General features: G+C 47.5%; 1 protein-coding gene across 1 annotated transcript; it reads left to right on the top strand.

Annotated features, from left to right (window-relative positions):
• Positions 1–4793: 4793 nt before the first annotated feature.
• On the top strand, positions 4794–25116 carry LOC128337158 (SLAM family member 9-like). Its single transcript, XM_053277848.1, has 7 exons — positions 4794–4877; positions 16512–16850; positions 17944–18240; positions 21009–21125; positions 21720–21811; positions 22228–22353; positions 23269–25116. Exons 1-6 carry the CDS (start codon positions 4802–4804, stop codon positions 22345–22347), a joined length of 1041 nt encoding a protein of 346 aa, XP_053133823.1. The 5' UTR covers positions 4794–4801; the 3' UTR covers positions 22348–22353; positions 23269–25116.
• The last annotated feature ends 914 nt before the right edge of the window (positions 25117–26030 follow it).

Below are 26030 nucleotides of genomic sequence, written 5' to 3' on the forward strand. Positions count from 1 at the left end.
GGGGATTAAGTGGGCTTTCCCGCGGGAGCCACGCAGCTTCCGGTGGTTCACACAGGTGGTGGAAACCAGGCTAGACTCCCTGCGCTGCACGTGTGAATAGCCTTAGTGTCTACACTGACTGGCAGCAACTCTCCAAGGCTTCAGGCAGACGTCTTTCCCAGGCTTACCTGGAGATGCTGCCACGGAGTGGAGCTTCGGCATGCAGGCAGGTACTCCATCACTGAGCTGCGGCCCCATCCCCGTGGGGATGGATGATGGGAGTTGTGTGCCCACATCTACTAATTGTGCATCTCCCACATCGTGCAGTTTGGCCCTGAGGGTCCACCACAACCCACAAACTGAGGAATACGTGAGCTAGAAGGAGGACTCTCCATTTTCAAAGGAGGGGGAACTTGAGCGATGGAGCGACAGCCCCATCCCCAAGGGAACCCCCACCCACAGCCACCTCTGGATCCCGAACCACAAGCAGGGAAGGTGGCCCTGCCACGGGACACCGTGAAGCGGGCACCTCGGATCTGGAGTGGGAGGGAGATGAGCTGAATCTTGGGGGCCCAATCCACCAGGGCGTCCTCCTGTGTGGAGCACCTTCAGGAGAAGCAGCCTCCTGTTCACATTCCTTTCTTTGACAGAGTCAAAGGGAAAGTCTCCTGCAGTATATTTTTAGTGCGCCGTGCCCTGCAGACACGTTTCTTTGGCGAAGAAAAATGTCACATTGCCGCCTTCCTTCGTGAATCACCTTCCTTGGCTCTCCAGGGCAGCTGCGAGCTTGTCAGGATCCAGCTGCTGACACCCCCACCCCAGGATGTTTTTTCCTCACCAAAGAAAACAAGTCATTATCTGTCCCCGGGGGTGGGGGGAGAAGCCAACCAAGCCTCTCACTTCCCCCCCCCCCAGCACAAAAATAGATGAGAGGCTTTCACACTCCTGAAGGACACTTCCCCCTCCTCAGCCGCAGATCCCAGCCACACATGCATTGCGGAAGCAGTGGCAGCGGCGGGAGAAGAATCCAGGTCTTAAGTTGGTAAGTGCTCAGTCTGAGGAATCAGAAGGTCCGCATCCTGCAAACAGAGGGGCAGATGAGTAGGAAGAAGAGTGCCCATTTTTGGATGGGAGGGGGAGGGGGAGGCATCATTAATATGAAGCAGAGACAGGGTTCAGCAAGGTTCAAAGGCTACCAGAGGATGCGTTCAATTGTGATCTGTGGGATTTGGGGATTTGGTGGTGGTGAGTTCTTAAAAATGGATGTATACCTTTGAGATGTGCATCTCAATACATCTCAATACAGGGATTCTCAAAGTTGGGTCCCCAGATGTTTTTGGACTTCAACTCCCATAATCCTCAGCCAAAGGCCACTGTACCTTGGAATTATGGGAGCTGAAGTCCAATAACATCTGGGGACCCAACATTGAGAATCCCTGCTTTAGAGCAAGAGTCACTTCATGCATAGGATCAAGGCATTTGTTTTATAGCGGTTCCCCTTGTACACCCAAGGAGGTTTTTCACACCCAGCTTTCCTCTGGAATGGAGGTGCGTGTTCACATATCGGCCAAATGTACCCTGAAGTCCCTGCAAGCTATCAGGGAGCACTTCACACACAACTCAGGCTTTTCACTGCACTTTAGAGTGTGGCACAAGTTATGTCCAGGGCAAAAAAAAATCCACTTTTCGTGTTGGTTTTGGGGGGCAAATTTGAACTCGCAGTAAACCCGCAGTAAAGCCTGCTGTCTGGGAGAGCTCAAGGAAATCTTAAGTGGGTTGAACTAAAGGTTTGTTCAACAACTACTCCGTTTTCTCCTTCTCCTTTCCCTCCCTTTTCCTTTCCAACGCCTCCCCCACCCTCTCTACAGGATCTGCCTTGGGACAAACGTCCAAACAAACCACAAAAGATAAATGGATAGGATACAACAGCATTGATCATAAATCTGAGTATTCCTGAAGCCTAACTTTGTGTGCTCCCCCAGCAATGCTATCTACACGACTCCTCTGGCTACAAAAACCAAAGTGTCCCCTCCAAATACCGCCCCCCTCACACAAACTGGGAGGAGAGCAATTGATTCTTCCTGCTTGATTCTAGGGCATAGCATTTTCGTAGGAATCATTCTTCACTTGCAAAAATTCCTATAATTGTTGGTGAAAGTTCGCAAACTCTATTGCAATAATAGCAATGCATGTGGCAAGGCGAGCAAGAGAGACAGTGGATGGAACCAGAAAACACCAGGCAGGTATCACACAGGTAAATTCAAATCACAGGCCTTTTGGGAGCTTGAGCAGAGCTCTGCCATTTGAGTCATTGCACCTCACTGGAAAGCTGTGGCCATTTTTGGGCACAACTAGCCACCTAATGGCACAGTGGGAAATGACTTGACTAGTAGGTCAGAGGTTGCCGGTTCGAATCCCCGCTGGTATGTTTCTCAGACTATGGGAAACACCTATATCCGCCAGCACTGATATAGGAAGATGCTGAAAGGCATCATCTCCTACTGTGCGGGAGGAGGCAATGGTAAACTCCTCCTGTATTCTACCAAAGACAACCACAGGGCTCTGTGGGCACCAGGAGTCAACACCGACTCAACGGCACACTTTACCTTTTACTTTGGTCCTACATTCATTTGGTCTTGCTCCGTCCCTCCACCCTGTGATTGGCCCCCACCTTTCCCTTTGTCTCTATAAACTCCCCCTTCATGCCTGTCAAACTTTTGCTCCTGAAAAGTAGCATCTCTTTAAGTAGCTCACGATGTCTGCCAGTTTCAGCGATGCTTTCCTGATCCTGTCAGTTTCTCCTCTTTCCCCAGACTGCTGCCTGTTTTCCTCTGCCAGTTTCACTTCAGAATTGATGGCTGTCTGCAACCTGTCCCCATTTTTTGCTTTCGGGAGGGTCCCTTCTCCAAATGTATGTATGCATTTGTTTATTTCGGGCCAAGGCCAGCATACTTCTCCAAATGTGAGCTGCTTCTGTTGTCATTCTTTAGAGGCCAGCTCCCTCCCCAGAGAAAATCCCTAGAGAAGAAATTTCTGAGTAGAGAACAGAAGCCCTAGATTATAGAATTTTAGATTATAGATTATAGAACTTTAGCTCTAGTGTGCATGCAATGCAAATGATTACAACTGAAGGAAGCCCAGGCAGGTGTGCGGCTGGGGGAGTCAGTCATGTGCCTTGCCTCTGGGGGGTCCCCCAAGGCAGTGGGCCCCCAGAGAACTGTCTCCCCTTGCCCTATTATAGTTACGCCCTTGGCAATGATGTTTTTCCAGCGTATCTTTGGTCCAAAGAGCAAACAACTCCTTGGCATTTAAATCCATGGAGGGCAGCTTTTGCGGAATAAATGAATGCTGCATGAGCTATGACATGAAGAGAGATCTCAGCAATGATAAGGGTGGGTGGGGGGCTTGGTCATGGATCCTTCGTAGGAGAACTGGGGTGTTGTGAGCAAGGCCCTGTTTCCATTGGTTGAATGTTGGAGGGTACGTGTCTGACTGCCTCTCCGACCATTGGCTTTTTCATTCAATCGGAGGCCTTGAAGTTCCTCCAGGGCGTGAGAATGAGTCAGAGACGGGAGTCAGGGCAAAATGGAATCCGGTAAAATCCAGACTGGCTTTTTAGGTCTCGGTGCTAGAAAGAACACAGCTTCTAGTGAAGCAAAACACTAGAAGAAGAAGTGACCTTAGTTGGTGCTAGAGATGTGAAGGCCGGGGGGGGGGCAGCTTTTTCCCCTGGGGAAAAATGGGGGGACGCTCCCCCATCCAGAGCTTTCCCAGACAGCAGGCCTTACTGCGAGCTCAAAGTTGCCCCCCAAAACCAACCCAAAAGTTGATTTTTTTTAACCCTGGATATAAATCAGGCTACACTTCAATGTGCAGTGAAAAACCCAAATGGTGTGTGACGATAGCTCCCCGATAGCTTGCAGGGACTTCAGGGTAAATTTGGCCGATATATGAATGCACCCCCCTCCTTTCTGGAGATGTGAGCTAAAAGCCGGGTGTGAAAAACTCCCTGGTTTCCTGCCCCTGCCCCTGCCCCCACCCCGGCCTTCACATCTCTAGTTGGCAGCCCTTCCATGAGGCAGGGTGGGGCAGTTGCTTCGGGCGTGAGTGTGAGGAGAGGCACAGGGCACGGCAAGCACTGCCCCGCCCCACAGAAAGAGGGACATCATTCTGTCCTTTGCCTCAGCCAGCAAAATGATCTGGTGGTGGCCCCAAGATACGTAAACTGCCCTGCGTTCGTTAGAGGGTCACAATTTAAAAGAGAGAGAGAGAGTCTGTGTCTGTGTGCCATGCTTGTTGGTATCCAAGGAACCAGCCCCTTCCAGGATAAGGCCTATTGCTGTTTGAGGCTCTCCGTGATGTCCCTGCTGCATTTAAAACGAGGAGACCAGCTCTTGTGAGTTCAGCAGGCATTTGATCAGGACTGCTGCTTGCTTTTACATTGGTGGTGGGAGGCGGGGGAAGCAATAATTTAATTGCCCTGATGAAGGATTTCCTGATGAGCCATGACATCAGGGCCGGGTGTTCACTGCACCCTCCGATTAAACCATCATCTGTTGCTAATCCACACCGGCGAGGGCTGAAACCGCGACTCCCCACCCCGCTACGTGCACCGCTCTGTTCGGGAACCTGGGTGTGATGGAGGAGCCGCAAACAATAATTATGGCTGCTTAACTGCTGCTAATTAATGCTGGTGGCTGAGAGGGAGAGGGAGAGACCTCCAAGGAACCGGGATGACATGCGGCCCCTGGCTCCTCCCCAGTCCCCCAACAACAGATGCTCATGACCGAGTCAGAGCTCAGAGGCAGCTGGCAGGGAAGAAATGGAGATAAAAGTGGGGAGCGACAAGAAGGATGCTCTGGGCTTATTGGTCTTGACGCTCGCCAGCCTCTTAACAGGTAAGTCCATTAGACCCAAGGAGAGACACCCACAGTATTCCTCAGAGGAGGGACCACCTGATGGCTCTCCAGCAAGAGACTGTGTTTCTCTTGGAATCCCAGTGCGAGTAGGAGGAAGATTCCCCTCCTCAAGATAACTCACCTGCTTTCTGCATACTTTTGGGTGGATAGGAAAGTGTGTGGTGGGAAACAACATTGCGGTTGATGCCCTTTCGTTTCGGGACAGATGGAGTCGTTGCTGGTGCCTAAATGCTCCCTGGATTATTAAGGATGGGATCTGGGGCACACTTCCTTGGGAGTAAGCCCCACTGAATTCAGCCAGCCAGTCGCTCTATTTGTTTAGCCGTAGCCATGACCAAGATGTTGAACTCAAAAAATAGGTAGTTAATCCTATTGAATTCAGGGGTGTGTGTGTATGTGCACTTTTGAGTAAGCCTGCATAGAATCAGATTGGAAGAACACTTCTATGGTAGCTGAGATATTGTGAATCATTTATTTTTAAAAAAATTTCCTCTGGGGTTTTTCTCTCTGTGCATGTATATAAGCAAAATTCGGTTGCTGAATTCATAGCATATTTATTTCTTGCTTGAGATGACCTTCCAGTAGTAGAAAAACAGCCTAGGGTAAGATGTCTGTTTGCAGTGGGAGGGAAAAGAATCTCATCTCTCACCAATTAAAAATAAAATAAAATCCGCAACTCTGTTCACAAATGTAAGCCTATACGTCATTAGAGCTCAAGGACACGATCCCCTGGGTAGTTCTCCCGCACAGTGACCATTCATTTCAATGAGGTGGGGTGTGGGTGTGTGTTGCACCGTACTGTGGACCGTGCCCAACACAATTTGTCCAGGCTGGTGGTGATGGCGGCGGCATGAAGAGTTTGATTCTGTTACGCAATCGCCAACAAATGAACTTCCTTAATTCTTGATTATCTAATCTAAAGTAGGCAGTCCTCCCCCTGCTTCTCTTCCTCCTCCTCCGTTTTCTCAAGCAAATTTGGCCAGCGAAGGCAATTTTATCAAGAAGAAGACCAGATGTGATTAACGAGACATACCAGAAGCAACACCCTCCACATAACTTCCAAATGAGAGGTGCTCTGGGGGACAGAGAGTTCAGTGAAGAGACACACTTCTTCTTTTGGCAGAAGGTGTAAGAAATGCAGAACTTGTAAACGCTAAATATAGAAGAGGCTGTGCTATATTCACAGTTCCTCATTCCCATTTTGTATGCGGTTCATTTTATTATGAACAGTTCATAAGTTACTCCATTTACTTATATGCTGTTAAAATGTGCAGTTTGATTTTACCAGCTGTGTGAGAGAGAGTGTGTGTCTATAGATAGAAATGTCATATTTATCTGAATCCAATACTAGGTAGTATTGTAGAACTGGAAAAGGTGCAGAAGAGGGCAACCAAGATGATCAGGGGCCTAGAGCACCTTTCTTATGAGACAAGGCTACAACACCTGGGGCTTTTTAGTTTAGAAAAAAGGCAACTGTGGGGGAGACATGATAGAAGTCTATAAAATCATGCATGGTGTGGAGGAAGTGGACAGAGAGAAATTCTTCCCCCTCTCACGTAACACTAGAAGCAGGGTTCATCCCATGAAATTCATTGCCGGGAAATTTAGGACCAGCAAACGGAAGTATTTTTTCACACAATGCATAATCAACTTGTGGAATTCTCTGCCACAAGATGTGGTGACAGCCAACAACCTGGATGGCTTTAAGAAGGGTTTGGATAACTTCATGGAGGAGAGGTCTATCAACGGTTACTAGTCGGAGGACTATAGGCCAACTCCAGCCTCAAAGGCAGGATGCCTCTGAGTACCAGTTGCAGGGGATTAACAGCAGGAGAGAGGGCATGCCCTCTACACCTGCCTGTAGGCTTCCAATGGCATCTGGTGAGCCATTGTGTGAAACAGGATGCTGGACTAGATGGGCTCTAGGCCCCTGATCATCTCGGTTGCCCTCTTCTGCACCTTTTCCAGTTCTACAATGTCCTTTTTTAGATGTGGTAACCAGAATTGTACACAGTACTCCAAGTGTGGCCACACCATCATTTTGTATAAGGGCATTATAATATTAGCAGTTTTATTTTCAATCCCCTTCCTAATGATCCCTAGCATGGAATTGGCCTTTTTCACAGCTGCCGCCCATGGAGTTGACACTTTCAACGAGCTGTCCACCACGACCCCAAGATCCCTCTCCTGGTCAGTCACTGACAGCTCGGATCCCATCAGCATATACTTGAAGTTGGGGTTTTTTGTCCCAATGTGCATCACTTTACATTTGCCAACACTGAACCGCATTTGCCATTTTGTCACCCACTCACCCAGTTTGGAGAGATCCTTTTGGAGCTCCTCACAATCCGTTTTGGATTTCACTACCCGGAAGAGTTTGGTATCATCTGCAAATCTGGCCACCTCGCTGCTTACCCCTGCTTCTAGATCATTTATGAATAAATTAAAAAGCACCGGTCCCAGTACAGATCCCTGGGGGACCCCACTTCTTACTTCCCTCCATTGTGAAAACTCTCCATTTATCCCTGTTCTCTGTTTCCTGTCTTTCACCCAGTTAGCAATCCACACATGTACTTGTCCCCTTATCCCATGACTGCTAAGTTTGGGTAGGGACAGTCCTTGTTGGAGTCTCTAGTGAAAGATACAGGAGAGCACACTGGGTCATGTAACTGGGGATACTTATATCCCAAACATGCCTTGGGGGCAAATTCCTACTGTCCTGCCTTTCTGATTAGAAATGTCAGGGTGGACCTGCACGGAATGCATTGTGTCTGATCGCACTTCCTGGGCGTCACAATGTTGGGGTCGCCTTCTGTATGCAAGGCTGGTTGTGATGAAAAACAGAGTATGCAGGTGTGCAAAAGAGCATCGTTGCGTGGGTGGGCTCTCTAGTAATCCTATCAACAATTTCAATAGATACACCTCTAGACCTACGTCACCGACTCTCCTTCTTCGTGATGGGGAGACCATTGCTTCACTACCTTAGCTACTTTTCTTCCTGCTTGGCATAATTGGTGTGTTAGCGTGTCGTTATTTCTTGAGAGAGGATGAGGGGAGTGAAGGCAGTTCACTCTAAGTGCAGAGTGGCCTTGGTCGAAAGTTAGCCTTAGTTAGAGGTCTGCTTAAATGGGGCTGCCGCAGAGGGAGGGGGCGTGCATCTTGAGCCCCATTCTAATTTGCTTTGTTTGCAGACAAATCTAGGGGTGACTAGCCCATTGCCTACTAAGTGACTTGCCCCCAAATATATATAATTAACTTGAGAGCTCATGTTGCTGTGAAGCTCCTGAGCATATCCACAGTGCAATCTCCAAGTCTGGAGATGCAACTGAAAACGGGGAGGCTCCTGGGAGCCAGGCAGAATAAACACTGCCTAGGAATAATCCAGTTTCTAATGCAACGCAATCCCAAAAACACCCATATGTAGATATATATATATCCGGCAGCATCCCAGATAATTGTACATCCCAGCCCTCTATACTTCCATCCAGATACAACAAGCCCCACTTGTACTCCAGAGGCCTCAACCTCTCAGATAAAATAGAAGGAACAGGAAATGTGTGCTTTGCGAGTGTCTCCCTTGTGGCATTTATGTAAATACTAGTAGTATTTGTATAGTGTTTTCCAACACAACGTTCCCATAACCATTTACTTAAGAAAAAGAATAAGAAAATGATTTCCTGTCCCAAAAGGGCTTTCAGTCGGAAAAGAGACATGGGAACATAGGACGCTGCCACATGCTGAGATGATTCTCACGATTGCTAAAAAGCGGGCTAAGGGAGCCTAGCCCACTTTTTGGCGAGCGTGAGAACCACCTCAAAGCAGGTAACCCGCTTAACTAGTCCTCCCCTTAGATGAGGTAAGCAGAGCAAGCGCTCCGCCAACCCCGTCTTTTTGATCATGTGTTGCTGCGGCAACACTCATGAGGAGACCCCTGCCGGGAGGCTGAAACAAGCCTCCCAGCCCTGGGGGTCTCTCCAAGATGCCTCATGTGCCCGCGCAGGGCATCCTGGAACTTCCGGGGGCCGCACAGCCTCCAATCCCCGCAGCCCCCACCGGCTCCGTGACGGAGCCGGCAGTCATGTGGGCAGCCGATCTGGCCGCCAGGTCTGCAGCCTGGATAATCTGCAGGGAGAGCGGGCCAAACTCGCTCTCCCCACAGAACTCCCTCCAGCGAGTCTCGCTGATTGTGAGACTCGCCTTACTGAGTCAGACCATTGGTCAATATTGTCTTCACAGACTGGCAGCGGCTCCTCCAAGGTGGCAGGCAGGAGTCCCTCTCTCAGCCCTATCTTGGAGATGCCGCCAGGGAGGGAACTTGGAACCTTCTGCTCTTCCCAGAGCGGCTCCATCCCCTGAGGGGAATATCTTCCAGTGCTCACATGGAGTCTCCCATTCAAATGCAAATGGACCCTGCTTAACAGGGGGCTAATTCATGCTTGTTACCACAAGACCAACTCTCCTCCCATACACAAGGGAGACACAACAGCCACTGAAGAGATGCCATGCAGGGTTGGGTAGGGACAGTCGCTCTCCCTCTACTAAATACTACAGCCACCACTTTAAAAGGTTCCTCTTGGCCCAGTTAGCAGCCCTGACAGCCTCCAATGCAAATGGGACACAATTTTGTAGGTGGGGGAGTCATTAATCTTCCCTGCCATGCCGTGATCCCAAGGGCTGTCCTCATGATTAGCATTCAGGTGGGAGAAGCCTCCGCCCCCAATTCAGGAGCCATGCACACTCCTGATTGGCCATCGTGAAAATTCTACAACCGGGGGGGGGGGAGGAAATGATTGTCTGTGAGCTGGGTAGCAGTGGCAATCTGGGTGAGGTGCTTAAAATCCGGGTGAAATCTGAAATTCCGGGGGGCATGGCAACTCTATTCTGGTTACTATTAGGATTCAGCTCAACTCATCTGAATTATAAAACACCATAAGATTAAATAGGTTTAAGACCCCACTCAGAGGCATGTGTGATTTGGGGATCGTGGCCTCCCTCGGTTTGGCGTCTCTCATCTCATCTTGCCTCTCCTTTGCACTGTCTGCCATCTTGGCATCCAAATATTCCTTCTAAGTCCTCCTTTTGGGTAGTAATCCACTGCTTCCCCCCCTTCCCCCCCCCCACCTGCCACACAACCAGTCATGTCTTTCAGACTGAGGACAGGGGATTTGCAGAGATTACAATGTTCTCTAACCAACTCCGGGATAAAACGAGATAAAGCTGTGATAAACTCAGGAAGCAATTTTCTTCAGCCCAGCAACCTAGCCCCTGATCCGTTGCTTCCTTAAGGTGAAATGAGACAATAGGAGGAGAGGCGGAAGAGGAACCCAAGGGGCTGTGGACAGAGGATTGTCTCGTGTTGTTAAAATTATCAGGGCAAGGAGGAGAGAGATACCCTGTGTAAAGGCATTCCTGCTTGTGTTTCTAAATAAAAGAGTCGTATTGCGTTTTAGTGTCTTTTGTCTTGTAATACTGGATGCTAGGGATGTACACAAAATTCGCTCAAATTCGAATGCACTCAAAGTCTAATCGAATTTTGTCGTATTCGACTGAATTCGATTCAACTTCGGATGAATTTGAATCGATTTGAGTGTAGCTCCATTCTCTTAAGTGGTTTTGAATTCAAATTGGTTTGGATTAGATTCAAATTTGAATCCATCTGAGCAAACTTTGTGCACCTCCCTACTGGATGCCTGCATGCAGCCAAAGTTCAAACTTTTTTACATTCAGAGGTGACATGGACTGAATGATATTTCCTTCATGGGACCATGTTGTAGAGGATTTGAGGATATTTCCTGGCAAGCACGCTCCGCTGACGTAGGGCAATGGCCAGGCCTTTTGATTGGTTCCCTGCTGCTCCTTGTGAACCAAGGGTGTGTCTTAAATCCTTGTTGAATCCAACAGTGTGTCTTAAGTCATCCCCAGCTAATGTAGGCATGGAGGTTTCACCAAAAAGAGAGAAAGGGAGCAAATTTCAGGATAACTTCCAAGGAACACCTGAGAATTTCCGAGGGGAGCCAAAAGAGTTTCTACAAGGCAAGTGGAGCTTCTCAAGAGTTTCTGCTTGAAGTAAGATGGGTAGTGATGGGGTGGCTGTCCCCGGGGAAGCTTGTCTTCCACTACCAATTCTCACTGAGGAGCTCCTGATAAGCTTCCAAGAAAGGTCCAAGATTTGAAACTGATTGTCAGGAGATCCAGGATGGACCAAAGGAAGTATTTCTTCATGCAGTACACAATCAATCTATGGAACTCACTGCCACAAAATGTGGCGATGGCCACTAGTTTAGATGGCTTTAAAAGGGGGTTGGACAAATTCATGGAGAACAGGTCTATCTATGGGATATGAGGGAGACAGTATGCCTCTGAGTGACTGTTGCAGAGGAGTATGACAATCTCCTACTTGTGGCTCCTAGAGACATCTGGTTTCGGCCCTGGAGGAAACAGGACGGTGGACCAGACTGATCTGTGGTTTCGCCCAGCAGGGCTCCTTTTATGTTCTTAAGACTGCCTGGAATACAATTTGAAATGTGAAAGCAGGGGAGAGGGAAGAGGCCATTGCTCAGGGGGAGGATCATCCGTCTTCCATGCAGAAGGCCCCCGATCCAATCGCTGGCATCTTCAGGTAGAGGATCTCAGCCTGGAACTTTCCCAGACAGCAGGCTTTACTGTGGGTTTTCTGCAAGGCTTTACAGCGAGTTCAAAGTTGCCCCCCAAAGGATGGATTTTTTTTTACCCTGGATATAAATCAGCCTACACTACACGATGGAAAGCCCGAATTGTGTGTGAAGTGCTCCCCGATAGCTTGCAGGGACTTTGGGATAATTTGGCCAATATGTGAATGCACATCTCCATTCTGGAGGAGATGTGAACTAAAAGCCGGGTGTGGAAAACTTCCTGGGAAAGACCCCTCTTTCCCCGAGACCTCGAAGAGCTACCAGGCCCAGGCTACAACTCTGGGCTCGATGGGCAAATAATCTGAACACAATCAACGTGGCAACCTACTTGAAAAACCCGGGCGAACAAAAGAGATGGGATTGCCTCTCCTGTGTGACCTTTTAATGCAGACCAAATGAAAATCGGAGCATTTGGCCCTTCTCAAGTTAGCTGCAATCAGAGAGGATCTCCAGACAAATAAGATCTGTGCAAGCGACTGCCTGCTCTTTCTTCACCACCCTCTTTTGCTTCACACGCTGAAGCTCTTTCTTATATAATGAGACGAGGCTGCAGACATGGCGCGGCTTGTCATGATTTTGCAGCCGCACAGGGAGCAAAAACTCTGATGTGGGTATTTAATCTTTTCTTAATACGCAGCCACATCTGTTTATCCTCCCTCAAAGCACAGATGCAAGGGGGGAGGGGGGTCAGCCACACAACTGGCAGGGGAGATGACAACCTCCCCCCTCCCCCCAGGAAGGATGGATGGATGGATGGATGGATAGACAGACAGACACACAACCGCACAATCTCAAAGGAGTTAACAAGTTGGGAACGGTCACAGTGAGGTGGAGGACACCAGATGTTTATCAGATAAAAGTTGCAGGACAGCTTAAGAAAGGAAGCCATGCTGGGGGATCCAGGCCATGACATTTGGGAGCGACTAATGAGGGCAAGAGGTCAGAGGAGTGCCCGGGATGTTTTGGTCCAGATTCCAGAATTCACAGGGGGGATCATCCCTATTACTTACAAATTAGAGAAGAGTAATTGGGTGTAACCCACTCTCCCTCAGTTATTTATTTACTCGTTCATTTATTTCTACTCACCATATTTATAAAGAGCCTAATGCATACATCCCAAGGTGATGCATGCAGCAATTTAAAACAATAAAACAACACAAAATAACACCATGGAAACAGTATTAAAAATAGATTTTGCTGGGCAATTGAGAATTCTGCAGCCGGAATTGGTACAGACTGCTCTTCTGAGTGAATAACCACATGAGGTGCAAGCTCTGTAGGGTTGGGAAACTATCCTTGACGTCTTGTAAAAGGACCCCAAATGATTGAGTCTATCTAAGTGGAGGATGTGGTCATTGAGATGGGCATGGCTGTCGAGGAAGGTGTAGCTGGGACGGCTATCACAGAGAGTGCCTGGCTGCTTCTGAATTTGCGACGACAGAACTGGGAATACCCGTTTGATAATATATTTCAATCACTGAGCCACTTGTACACTAATTTGCTTCACTCTTCCAGCAAGAAACAAGCTGAATCTTCAAAATCTGCCCATGGGCCATCCCATTTCCTGTTTATCTAAGACACTGTCTGCTTTCTAGTCACAGTGCCATCTGGTGAACTGGCCTCCCCTTTGCATTCGTCATGCCTACATTTGTTACTTAGGAACATCGGAAGCTGCCATATACTGAGTCAGACTATTGGTCCATCTAGCTCAGGATTGTCTACACCAGTGATTCTGAAACTTGGGTCCTCAGGTGTTATTGGACTTCAACTCCCATAATCCCCAGCCTCAGTGGCCTTTGGTTGGGGATTATGGGAGTTGAAGTCCAATAACACCTGAGGACCCAAGTCTGAGAATCACTGGTCTACACAGACTGGCAGCAGCTTCTCCAAGGTTGCAGGCAGGAATCTCTCTCTCAGCCCTATCTTGGAGATGCTGCCAGGGAGGGAACTTGGAACCTCAGATGCTCTTCCCAGAGCGGCTCCATCCCCTGAAGGGGAATATCTTACAGTGCAAACACTTCTAGTCTCCCTTTCGTATGCAACCAGGGCGGACCCTACTTAACTTAAGGGGACAAGTTATTGTTGCTACCACAAGACCAGCTCTCCTCTCTGGTCTTATCCCCAGAAGGTGATAGTAGGCTGGGTTGGGCATCTTGGTAGGTGATAAATATACTTTAAAAGATGAACGGTGTTTTGTTAGAAAGCCTTCCCTTGGAGTGAGCGGAAAGCTGTATGAACACATGTTCAGCACACAGTCCAGATGGCAGAGGGGCTTTATGACTTAGTGCTCAAAAGAAAATATCAGATTTCCCAAACGGCTTTTCGCTGCGGCTGGTATTTATAGCTATTAAAATAAAAACACAGAGAGTCACAACACTTATGCCCATCCATCCCACACAGACAGGATCTCCGAGCCTGATTAGTGGGAAATGATCATATTTCAGCGAATTCAAATACTATATTGTATCATACAATATAAATACGTATATGGGGAATATCCATGTTTGTTTAATAGATCGATCAGTTAGAAGAAGGGTTCCAATGTTGGGTTTTCAGATGTTGGTGGGCTTCAACTCCCGCCATTCCTAGCCACAGTAGCTGGCCATTGCAGCCAGGGTGAGGATGCTGGGAGTTGGAGTCCAATAACATCTGGGGGCCCAAGGTTGGGAACCCCCGAGTTAAAGGGAGATAATCAGTCAATTAAAAGTGCTTTAATCAGTTGAGTGTCCTAAAAATCAGCACATAATGAGCTCATTCTCATGACCAGAAGCTGGGTAAGAGGCAGCAAGGAAGCTGCTGGTCTTGTGGTAGGAAGCATGAATTGCCCCCTTTGCTAAGCAGGGTCTGCCCTAGTTTGCATTCGGATGGGAGACTACATGTGAGCACTGGAAGATATTCCCCTCGGGGATGGGGCCTCTCTGGGAAGAGCACCTGCATGCAGAAGGTCCCAGGTTCCCTCCCTGGCATCTCCAGGTAGGGCTGCAGTCCTGGAGAAGCCGCTGCCACTCAGTGTAGAATACAATAAATATTTATATACCGCTTTTCAACAGAAGTTTCCAAAGCGGTTTCCAGAGATATAAATAAACAAATAAAATGGCTCCCTGTCCCCAAAAGGCACACAGACTAAGAAAGAAACATAAGGTAGACACCATTAACAGCCACTGGAGGAATGCTGTGCTGGGGGGGTAGATAGGGCCAGTTGCTCTCCCCCTGCTCAATAAAGAGAATCACAACTAAATTAATAGCTGACCGAATTTTTATTGTTGTTTGTGGAGGAGACAAGAGAGGAATCGGTTAGGGCAGTTATGCCAAATTGGGTTTAATATGTTGGGTACAATATAGAAATGGCAGACTGGAAAAGCTACGGAACAATGAGTTAAAACTTATCCAATGTTATATTTAGAAGTCAATTTAATACAAAATGATTTATAGATGGTATTTGATATTAAAAAAAAATTGGTACCAATATATAAAAAGGTTGGGGGTGGATCTTGGAGGGGTGTGGAGATGTTGAGGGTTTTCTTATTTTCATGTTTCTTCTCTCACTCTTTCTTCTTTTCTCATGTGGTGGATAGGTGGGAGGGCTGGGGCCTACTGGGACATGGTATATAAAAGCAAATATTGGGGTGATGTTCCCTGGGGGGGTCGGAGTCTTTCCTGCTGGGAATATTATAAAGAGAATGTTTGCAAATAATTTAATCTATGTTTTTATGTTGGTTAGAGCAACATATGTATCGAAGTGGAAGACCAAATGTTTTTGGGGAGATTGGCTGATAGAGATCTTTGGGCTATGTGGAGATGACAGAACCTATAATTATGGATAGAAGATTAAAGCTTAGAAAGTTTCAAGGATGGTTTGAGGCTTTTCTATTTTATACTATTTTTTCTTTACTTTTATCTTTATCTTCTATCATATGTAAAGAGTTATTTCCTTAATATGGATTTTATAGTTGGACTGGTAGTTTGAAATGCAGATTTGGTAGATTAATGGGTTTTTTCTTTTCTTTTTTTCCCTTTTCTTTTTCCCTAAACTTCTTTTTTTCCTTAAGTTTTAAATGTGTGTTATTGGTTGTTGTTTTTTAATTAATTATAATAAGGTAAATTATAGTTTATAGTTGTTAATATCTAGACAACACTGTCTGTTATAGATGTTAATATGTAGATAACATTGAAGTGGTATTTAAAGTATTTCTTCAATATAGATCTTGCAGCAGATTTTGAAGGCTGAAAAGCAGGGAGGGTAGAATTATGGTTCTTTTTGTTTTTTAAGCTTTAAATTTATGGTGGTTTGTTTTTTTATTAATATTGTAAAAAGATAACTTTATATTTGTTATTTCACGAAAAGAGATGAGCGGGAAGTCCAATTTTGTCTGTTGTGTTTGTTATGGATGTTATCATTGTTAAAAATCAATAAAAATTAAATGAGGGGGGGGGAAGAGAATCACAACTTTAAAAAGGTGCCTCTTTCCTCGGTTAGCAATTAACAGTACTGAGCTAGATTGGACCAATGGTCTGATTCGGAATATGGCAGCTTCCTATGTTCCTAGGAGTATCCCATCAGACTCCAAACCCTGTGCACGCTCCCGAGAGACAGTCGTGTGTCAGCAAAAACCACAGTAGAAAGAGGAGACGTGATCGTGTGCTAGCTGCTATCCAAGTAGGACAGTGGCCACCAACACACACTGCATATCCAGCCCTGTATCGAAGGCGGAGGAAAAGATCCTACCCAGATCGTGGCTAGCACACCATCACTTCTCCGCCCTCTCACTTCAATTTTTGCCAACACATGGCTGCTTCTTGGGAGCGTGTAGAGGCCCTGGAGCCTGGCTGGATGCTCCTCCCTCTGAAAAATGTCTTAATTTCCTTTGTGCTGTTAGATGTAGGACTGTGTTAAGCTCCAATGAACCAACGACTGAAGTGTGGCCCTTTGCTTCTCTCTCAGATATCGCTGCTGGCCAGGCACAGAGTCCTCCGCGTCAGGTGAACGGGGTCCTGGGAGGCTCCGCGCTTCTCTCGGTGAATATTGTACCGCAGACCAAAGTGAAGGAGATTGAGTGGAGCTACCGGGCGGGGCCGGGGCCGGCGCTGCTGGTGGCTTTGTTCCGGGATGGCAAATTTGAACGGCCCGATCCTAGCGACAGGTTCAAGCAGAGGATAGAAATGTACAATGAGACCCTGAGGATAAAGGCCCTGGAACTGAATGATAGTGGTGTGTTTGGAGCACGGGTGAAATTGTTTCCAGCCATAGTCGAGGACCAGATCTTCCACCTGTCTGTCTACGGTAGGTGCCCGTTTTGAAACCGAGATGGCAATAATAGACTGTCACTCTGAGCGCCACATACCTTTAATCCAAGTACCTCTTTTCTATGGAGAATCCACTGCTGGAGCTCTCTCTCCTGCATACTTAGAGTGTTTTTCCTTTCTGACCCTGACACTGATGGGCCATTGTGGCTGGGGATGATGGGAGTAGTCACCCAACAACCTCTGGAGACCCAAGGTGGGGAACTCCAGTCCTATACGAATATGACGAATATTTATATCCCGCTTTTCAACCAAAGTTCCCAAGGCGGTTCACATTTATATATACAAATAAATGGATGCAATGGCTCCCTGTCCCCAAAGGGCTCACAAACTAAAAAAGAAACTTAAGGTAGACACCAGCAACAGCCACTGGAGGGATGCTGTGCTGGGGATGGAGAGGGCCAGTTGCTCTCCCCCTGCTCAATAAAGAGAATCGCCACGAAAACGTAGACTCATAGAAGCGGTTTATACGTGCATGCAAAACTGGGCTAAGGAAGCCCAGCCCAGTTTGGCACGTCCATGTGTACCACTGAGACGGGGCCTGGTTGGGGATTGGGCAAACCCACCTATGGAGCCATCTTCCAAAACGGTTAGGAGAGCGAGCGTGATCCTCACCCCTTTTAACCGATCGTCTGCCAGCCCCGGCGGGGCTCCCAGCCGGCTTTGGCGAGGAGCAATCCCCACAATGCACCGCACACTCTTGTGGTGCATTATGAGAGCTCCGGGGTGGGGCAACACGGGGCGATTTGTACAGCATCCTGACCCTCAGAGCTACCGGCAGCAGCTGGTAATCGTCTGGGCACGGCCAAAGGACAGGACTGCGGGGAGGTAAGCTTTTCAAGGCTTCCTCCCCGCTAGCCCTCTTGCCTTTTCTCATTGCTTGTGAGAAAGGGCTCTTCGTGTGCAACCTGCATTATAGACTCTTAGCGTGCAACATGCATTAAGTCTTGTCCTGATTTCCTGGCCCGGGAAACAGAATGCATTCTAGGAAAGTGTCCTTCTTGGTGCTGACAGTTTGTGCTGGTCGGAGTTCACCCCATAATTCTTTCCCCACTTCTCCTTTTGACACCCAGAACCTGTTTCGACTCCCCGGATACAGAGTCAGCTGGTATCCAGCACTTCCAAGTGGTGCAACGTGACTCTACAGTGTCTGACACCTGGGAAGGGGCAGGTGAATGTCACCTGGAGGAAAGGAAACCCAATCCGAGACCTCAGCAGAGCCGACAGATACCAGGTCTCTCCGGACGGCAGGACCCTCCGGCTCTCGCTGCTGCCCGCCTCTCTGAACACCACCTATTCCTGCATGGCCAGCAATCCCATCGAGCATAAGATTGTGTCCTTCGATCTGCAGAGGATCTGCCAGAGTGGAGGTGGGGGAGAGGGGTGACCCCAGTTTCTTCCTCATTCATTTCCCAGGGGAAGTCTTGCTTTGGGGCTGCAGTTGGGGTGGTCTCCTCACAACTTCTCTACATTATGTTGGGAGAATTGCTTGTCTGTGCTTTAAAATCAGGATAAAGGAGGCTTTCAAGCCACTTAGCCAGATTCCCTAACTTCATGTACAGTGGTCTTTTAAAGAAGGCACTGACCTAATAGACCATTGCAAAACATAGTGGATGCCATTTCTTTCTGTAGGGTCGACGTCAAATGAGCACCTTGGTCCAAATCATCTTCTGCAGGAAGATTTCTTCAAAAATTAGAAGACTTAAAGCTTGCTTAATATTTGGTCGGGAGAGAATCTGCTTCCCCAAATTTCCCTCTGCAGATTTGGATATGGAGTTTTCAGCCAATATTTGATATCAAGATTGGATAATACCCAGCACTAATATGTGATATCAGTATTGGCTAACACCCAGTGCTAACTTATTTCATTATTCATTGGGCTGGATGAGGGATAACAGACTGAAGCTGAATCCAAACAAGACAAGGGTACTGTCTATAGGCGGTCGGGATCCGAGAGATTGTTTAGATCTGCCTGTTCTGGATGGGGTTACACTCCCACTAAAAGATCAGGTTCGTAGTCTAGGAGTGCTCCTGGATCCCAAACTCTTCTTGGTGTCTCAGGTTGAGGCTGTGGCCAGGAGTGCTTTTTCTTGGAGACTAGTGACCTTAAAATGATGGTACATATGCTGGTAACCTCTAGGCTTGACTACTGTAATGCACTCTACATGGGGCTGCCTTTGTACGTAGTTTAGAAACTACAATTGGTACAGAATGCAGCAGCCAGACTGGTCTCTGGGTTTACCCAAGGGACCATATAACACCAATTCTAAAAGAACAGCACTGGCTGCCAATATGTTTCCAAACAAAATACGAAGTGCTAGTTATTACCAATAAAGCCCTTAACGGCTTGGGTCCAGGGTATTTAAGAGAGCGCCTTCTCTGTCGAGAACCCTGTCTTCTATTAAGATCATCCGGAGAGATCCAGTTACAGTTGCCACAAACCCATTTGGTGGTGACTCGGGACAGGGTCTTTTCTGTGGCTGCCCTGGGGCTTTGGAATGCTCTTCCTGCTGAAATAAGAGCATCTCCTTCTCTGTTTGCTTTCAGGAAGACCCTGAAGATGTACCTGTTTTCCCAGGCCTTCAACTGAGAGTCAATTTTTTTAAAATTTTAATGTGTTATTAATGTGTTTTTATCTATTATGATTTTATCTTTTTATGAATGTTTAAATGTGTTATGTTCTATGTTTTTAAATCTGTACACCGCCTAAAGATTTTTATACTAGGCGGTATATACATTCAATTAATTATTATCATTATAATTAGTTCTCTTAGCCAGCCACAGCCATGCGTGGGGATGTGGCAAGGGCTATGCGTGCCGGCGGAGGAGGTGCCTGATTGGCTGGGTGCCGGTTGGCCGCTGGCAATGGCTGCTGTGAGGAGGAGGCAAGAGTGGCAGCGGCAGGCCTTCTCCTCCCACCGGCACGGCTTCGCCCACCGGCACAGCTCCACCAGTCGGCCGCCTCCTCCTGCCGGCACCGCTCCACCAGCAGGTGTGGCTCCACCAGCCGCCATGGTTGTTTTCTCCCCACCCCCATCACTCATCCCCCGGCAGCTGCTCACAAACTCTCGCGAGAGCTGCCACACATGGGATTAGCAACGGGTACATTTAAGAGAATTATATATATAAAGAAGATAGTATCTGAGATACATTTGGTAGTTAGTAACAGTTCACACAATTATAATTCGGGTGGACACCATGGGAGAAGAGCTGGTCTTGGAGCAGCAAGCATAAACTGTCCCCTTTGCTAAGCAAGAGGCACCCTGACTTACATTTGAATGGGAGAGTACATGGGTGAAACACTGCAATATATTACCCTTAAGGGATGGGGCCACTCTGAGAAGAGCACCTGGACGCTTGCATGCAGAAGGTTCCAAGTTCCCTCCCTGGCAGCATCTCCAGGTAGGGCTTAGAGAGACTCCTGCCTGCAACCTTGCAGAAGCCGCTGCCAGTCTGTGAAGACAATACTGAGCCAGACAGACCAATGGTCTGACTCAGTATACGGCAGCTTCCTATGTTCCTAGTCTGGGAGCTGAATACGCTCCTGTTGGGGCTGTGTGCAAAGGAGACAGCAAAGTTGGAGTGGGAGGAAGTGGTCTTCTGAGAGAGAGGAGCTGGGTTGGGTGGCAGTTCCTCCTACCTCAGTGCTGAGTACTAGAGCTAGGTAGGACAGCAGCCTCCAGCCCTGCTCCTCTCTCCCAGCCAATTACTTCCTCCACCTCCAACCTTGCTGTTTTCTCACACGCAGTTACTAAACAGGAGCATGCAAAGCTCCCGAATTCGGTTGGACGCTTGTCCTACCCTAATTTTGATTGTGTGCATAGCCTTAGTATTTCCTAACAGATGTGCAATGGTATTTAATATAGGAGCATTACCCTGTTTGAGTTTACAGCCTAACACAATGATTGTAGCGTGGTCCTTTTTAGAGGTTACCAAAACAAAACAAAAAACCCAAATACAGAAAGGATTGTGCAGGAATCTGGGGGTGCCATCTTGCTTCCAGTGCATGAAGCAAGCCATCCATGTTTCCTGCAGATCTGGGGTTTGGTTTAGAGAATCTTGGGCTTAATGTGCTAACATATCTGGCCTCTGTGTCCAGCTGGGCCTAATATTGTGCTCTGTTTCCCCATGCCAACAGCAGATGCCTCCTTCTCCAAGTCTGGCTATGTTGTTCTGACCTTCGTCCTCTTAGTGCTGAGTCTCGGGGCTGCATTTTGGTGCTGGCGAATCAACAATGAGAAGTCAGCGGAGGCAGGTGAGCCAAAGGCCGTGTCCTACAATGTTCCGGTCTTTCCTCGAGACCGGGATGATGTCATACAGAATGCTTATGCTGCGTTGTATCAAGACTACCCACAATTCCCAGGGGTTCAGAGGCTGAATGCTGTGGCAATCTTTCAAATACCTGAAGGGTATTTGCAGAAAGAGGTGCCAACTTGTTCTCTGTTGCCCCCGAGGGCAACCAAGGGGCTGAAATGGAAAGGAGGCAGGTTTGGGCTAGATACGATGAAAGATTTCCTGGCTGTAAGAACGGTTTGGCAGTGAAAGTGGCTGGTTGAGGTTTCCAAGCAGAGGCCAGACAGTCACATGTCAGAGATGCTACAGAGGTTTTCAGCACTAAGTGGGGGAGGGGGGTCAGACTAGAAGACCTCCAAGATCCCTTCCAATTATATGATTCTCTCTCTTGATACAGAAAAAATGTTGCAGATTTAAGCTTTTTACCCATCACTTTGTGCCCCCACCAAGAAAAGCTTCACCTGATGAATTTTCAGGCCTGCTGTGAGACACACAGGAGCAACCTGAATAGACCTTTAAGTTGTAATGCCTTTCCCCATCTCTCTTCTCTCCCTAGCTACCATCCCAACCGTCCAAGTGGAGGAAAGTCCTTCCGACCCCCAGTATGCCGAGATCCTTCGGAGGAGCCCCCCAGAAGGTAACAATAAGGTGAGACTGTCCTGAGGCCTTCCCACTGGGCCTCTGCTCTGCCTGGTGGAAGGCACTGCTGGTCTCAGCCAGGCACAAGTTTGCCTTCTCAGCTAGGCACAAGTTTGGTAGAGTCTCACTAGAAATACATATTTGAGAGATAAGTCCTTTCCCCATCTATGAATATGACTATCAGAAGAGCTGGATCAGACCGAGGTAGGTCCCTCTGTTCCTGCATCCTCCTTCCAGCAGCGGTCAGTCATATTTCCCCAGGAAGCCCATTAGCAGGGGAGGAAGGCACGGTAGATGGCTCTGCCAAAAGTATGGCTCCAGTTCAGATTCTGGGAGGGGAAAGGCATCTTTAGATTCCAAGCTGATGGCTTCCCAACTCTTTCCATCATGACCCCTCTTTTTTCTGCTTGCTTCTATGTGCTTAGTCCCTCGGTCTCCAGGAAAATAATGCTGAGAAAAGCCCCCAGAAAGAACGGCTCGTCACAACCATTTACGACCAGATCCGAAGGACCCCAGACAACAACTCCTCTGAAGACGTCACATAGGTCCTGGTAAGGACGGCCAAAGTTGGAAAAGGCTCGAGTGAGGCAGATGGTTCTAGCCTATCACACTTGGGTTAAAGCATCCAATGGAGGAGCAGTGTTCACATCCACCTAGGCTTGACCCATAAATCAAGATCTTTTCCATACTCTGTTCAAAATGGGGCCTTTCCTGTGATATCTCCTGGGTTATTTGGCAAGACAGAGCAGAGTTTGCTATCAAGGGAGGAAAGCTGGACTTGCGGTAGCAGACATGATTATCCCCTTTGTTAAGCAGGGTCCACCCTGGTTTGCATTTGAATGGGATACTACATGTGTAAGATATTCCCCTTAGGAAATTGGGTTGCTCTGGGAAGAGCATCTGCATGCTTGCATGCTGAAGGTCCCAAGTTCCCTCGCTGGCAGCATCTCCAAGATAGGGCTGAGAGAGACTCCTGCCTGTAAGCTTGGAGAAGCCATTGCCAGTGTGTAGGCAATACTGAGTTAGATGGACCAATGGTCTGACTAGCAGCTTCCTACATTCCTGCCAATATATTAATGATGTCTAAGCAGGCTTGTTGGCCCAAATTGTCCTTTTTGAGAAATTCACTAACGCATCTCAAACCATGCTTGACCTGCCTAGAAATTCCTGTAGACGTTTGCCTCATGGCTCTTTTGAGTTTCTAGAAAGTCTGTCATGGGTGTAGAGACACTGGCTGACATCCAGAACAATGGGGTGCATGCTGAATGAGCACATTTGTGCTAGGGCAAGATGTTAGCTTACTTGCGCACACGTTCACACACACAAGAGCATTTTGCATTTTCTCCTGCAAGAGCTCCAATGCTAGATGCCACCTTCTGTGAACTAGCTCCAAGACTATGTTCAGAGACTGTTCAGCACTGATGCCAACAACTGCGTTAACAACACTGATTCTGTTTCCCCAACAGGAACCAGCAAGAGGAACTTTGTCAAAGATTGCCACTGCAGGGGCCTAGGACAAATTAACGTGCTACGCATCGCTTGGGACACTCCAAGCCAGCCCTTTTGGCACAGAGAGAGAGAGAAAGAGAAAACCCTCTATGCTCAGACAAAATTCTCTCTCCCCTTTTCATTATTTTCCCTGCTGGAAGCCCTTGCTCCAAGATGGCAAAGGATCTCTCACCACAGCTGACTTGAACCCTAGAAGGGCATACAAGACGAGGATTTACAGACCATGGAGCAAACTGTTCTCCAGCCTATGACACAAGCACAACAGAGTTCACTGCTGCCTCAAAAGAGGGGGAAGCGGAGAGTGGAGTTTTGATCTATCCATATAGAGCCCTGGGAGGGGGGGCTGACTGGAGAAGACTGGCAGGTTTCCTGCTGCCCCCCTGCAGAATTAGAACCCCGTTTGATCAGTCTATGAACGATCCACTTGAAGAGAACCATTGCGATGACGTGCCATCATGGGACTATGTCCATTGAGAGGGTAACTCAAGTTTCTAATTGTGTTTCACAATCTCATTTGGGTTGCAAAGTGGGCTAGAAATTTAAAAATAAATCGTCAAACTTACTTACAAACGTATGGGAAAGAGAGCTGTCAATGACAGCTGTTGCCAAGGTGATCAACAGATGTAGCCTTCTTTGCAGGAAATCACAATTCCTCTGACTGTGCGGAGCTCAGAATGGCCTGGATTGCTCCTGAGCTCTCTTACGGTTTTCCTTGGACTACTGTCAGCTATGTGGATCCTTCCTACCAGTTGGTATGCAGGATATCGGTATGGGGTGGACCTCAGTCAATATGGTAGCTTTGTTTATCCCGATTAATTGAAAGCACAAAGAAAGTGTGAGAACAAACTAAAACCGTTACCTTCTGTCTAAAACCCAATGGACAACAGTGAGGAGACGACGCTGAAATGAGCAAGGATTTGCTTATCATGATCCATGAACTATGGCGGGAGTAATTGTGAATGTTGTTGATTTGTGCCTGTTGGAAACGGAGGCGCACAAAATGCTACTTTCATCCGTCAAGAGATCTTCATAACAGGAGAACTCAAAGAACTCAAAGGTCCAGCTCTCCCACACCATCCACTTCCTGTTGGTTGACCCTGTGTTTGTAGAGTTGACTTATCTTGAATTAGGACCCTCTCTTGGATCAATTTGGAGCTCAACTTGTGCTGCCCAAAATGTGATATGCAGTTGTTAAATGAGAGCAACTCATTTGTGTTCCTCCCATACCTTCCTTTGGATAACTAGAAAACGTTATTCAAAAATGATATTTTTGGAGGGAAATCTGGTTTTGGTGTTCTATTTCCCCTCATGTGGAAACTCTCAAATGATGGGTGTAGTTAATTTGAATCTCTTTGTCTGGCTGTGGGCATAGTGTTTGATCTTTTGGTGCATCATCCCTAAAGTTACTAAGAGTAGGAAGAATCACAGGAGTCTGGATTTCCCTCCTCATGCAAGGAGGCAACGACATGGAAATCCCTTGCCACATCCTACAACAGGTGCTGTATCGCCATAGAAACCAAGTGTGCATTAATTCTGTGTAATGTGGTCATCTCAAATCTGGCTCTTGTCCATTCCTTCTAGATTTCCCATGAGGCTTTGCAATGTGTATGCCTGGGGCCAATTTTGTGTTGCATCTTGACTTCTCTGGAAAAAAGATCTGAAAAGTCTGATGGTCATTTGGTTGCAAAGGGGAGGGGGGCACGAAGTCTGCATTTTAATATCTGTAAGGATATTGCTTGATTTCCATGTTTACTCTGCCCTGTTCTGTACACTTAGAGTAACATACATTATTTTATTCTCTCTTCTCTTGGCTTCTCTGCTTGTTTTCTTGTCTTTCCCATACACCTCTTCTCTTTTATTTATTTTATTTTTTAAAAGAAAGAAATCTAGAAAATCCCTAAAAACTCACAAACTCATTACAATTCCCCCTTTAGGCACACACAGAGGCAACTTAGGGGCACACACCTTAAGCTCAGACACATTGATTGATTAAGTGCTGTCAAGTCGGTGTTGACTCTTAGCAACCACATAGATAGATTCTCTCCAGGATGATCTGTCCTCAGACACATACCCCTTCAGAGATGTCACTAGTCTTAACTCGGTGCTTTTCTTTCCTGTACTAACCTGTCCCCTGCTAATTGAGCAGAGACACCTTTTAAAAGTGGTGATTCTCTTTATTTAGTGTGTGTGTTGGGGAGGGGGGAGCCACTGGTCCTCTCCATCCCCTGCACTGCATCCCTCCAGTGGCTGTTGCTGGTTAGGTTTCTTAGGTTTCTTCTTTTAAGATTGTGAGCCCTTTGGGGACAGACAGGGAGCCCTTTCATTCATTCCGCTGTAAACTGCTTTGGGAGCTTTGGTTGAAAATGGTTGAATATATAAATATTCATCGGATTGGGATTCATACCCCAGCTGAAATCCTAGCAAAGCAGAGTAAGAGTTGACTGCTGCATCGATCTGGGACATGGGGAGGTTGACAGGTGTTTGGTTTCTCCATGGTTTGGTCCGGATGGTGCCACATCTCTGCACAGAAGAGGCTGGTTCTCACGACCAGCAGGAGGTCACTTTGCTGTGCCCCCTCCCGTTTTGCGATTGTGTGCTCGTAAAGAAGAGGTAGGAGGCAGGGGAGGTTATTGGCAAGGCTCTGTTCTACCCAGCAGCTGCAGTCGAGCCAGGGGAAGACTCACAGACTATCCCTTCCCCCATTCCTCCTACCTTGCTT

The sequence above is a fragment of the Hemicordylus capensis genome, chromosome 14 (genome assembly GCF_027244095.1).
Source record: "Hemicordylus capensis ecotype Gifberg chromosome 14, rHemCap1.1.pri, whole genome shotgun sequence".
Classification (NCBI taxonomy): domain Eukaryota; kingdom Metazoa; phylum Chordata; class Lepidosauria; order Squamata; family Cordylidae; genus Hemicordylus; species Hemicordylus capensis.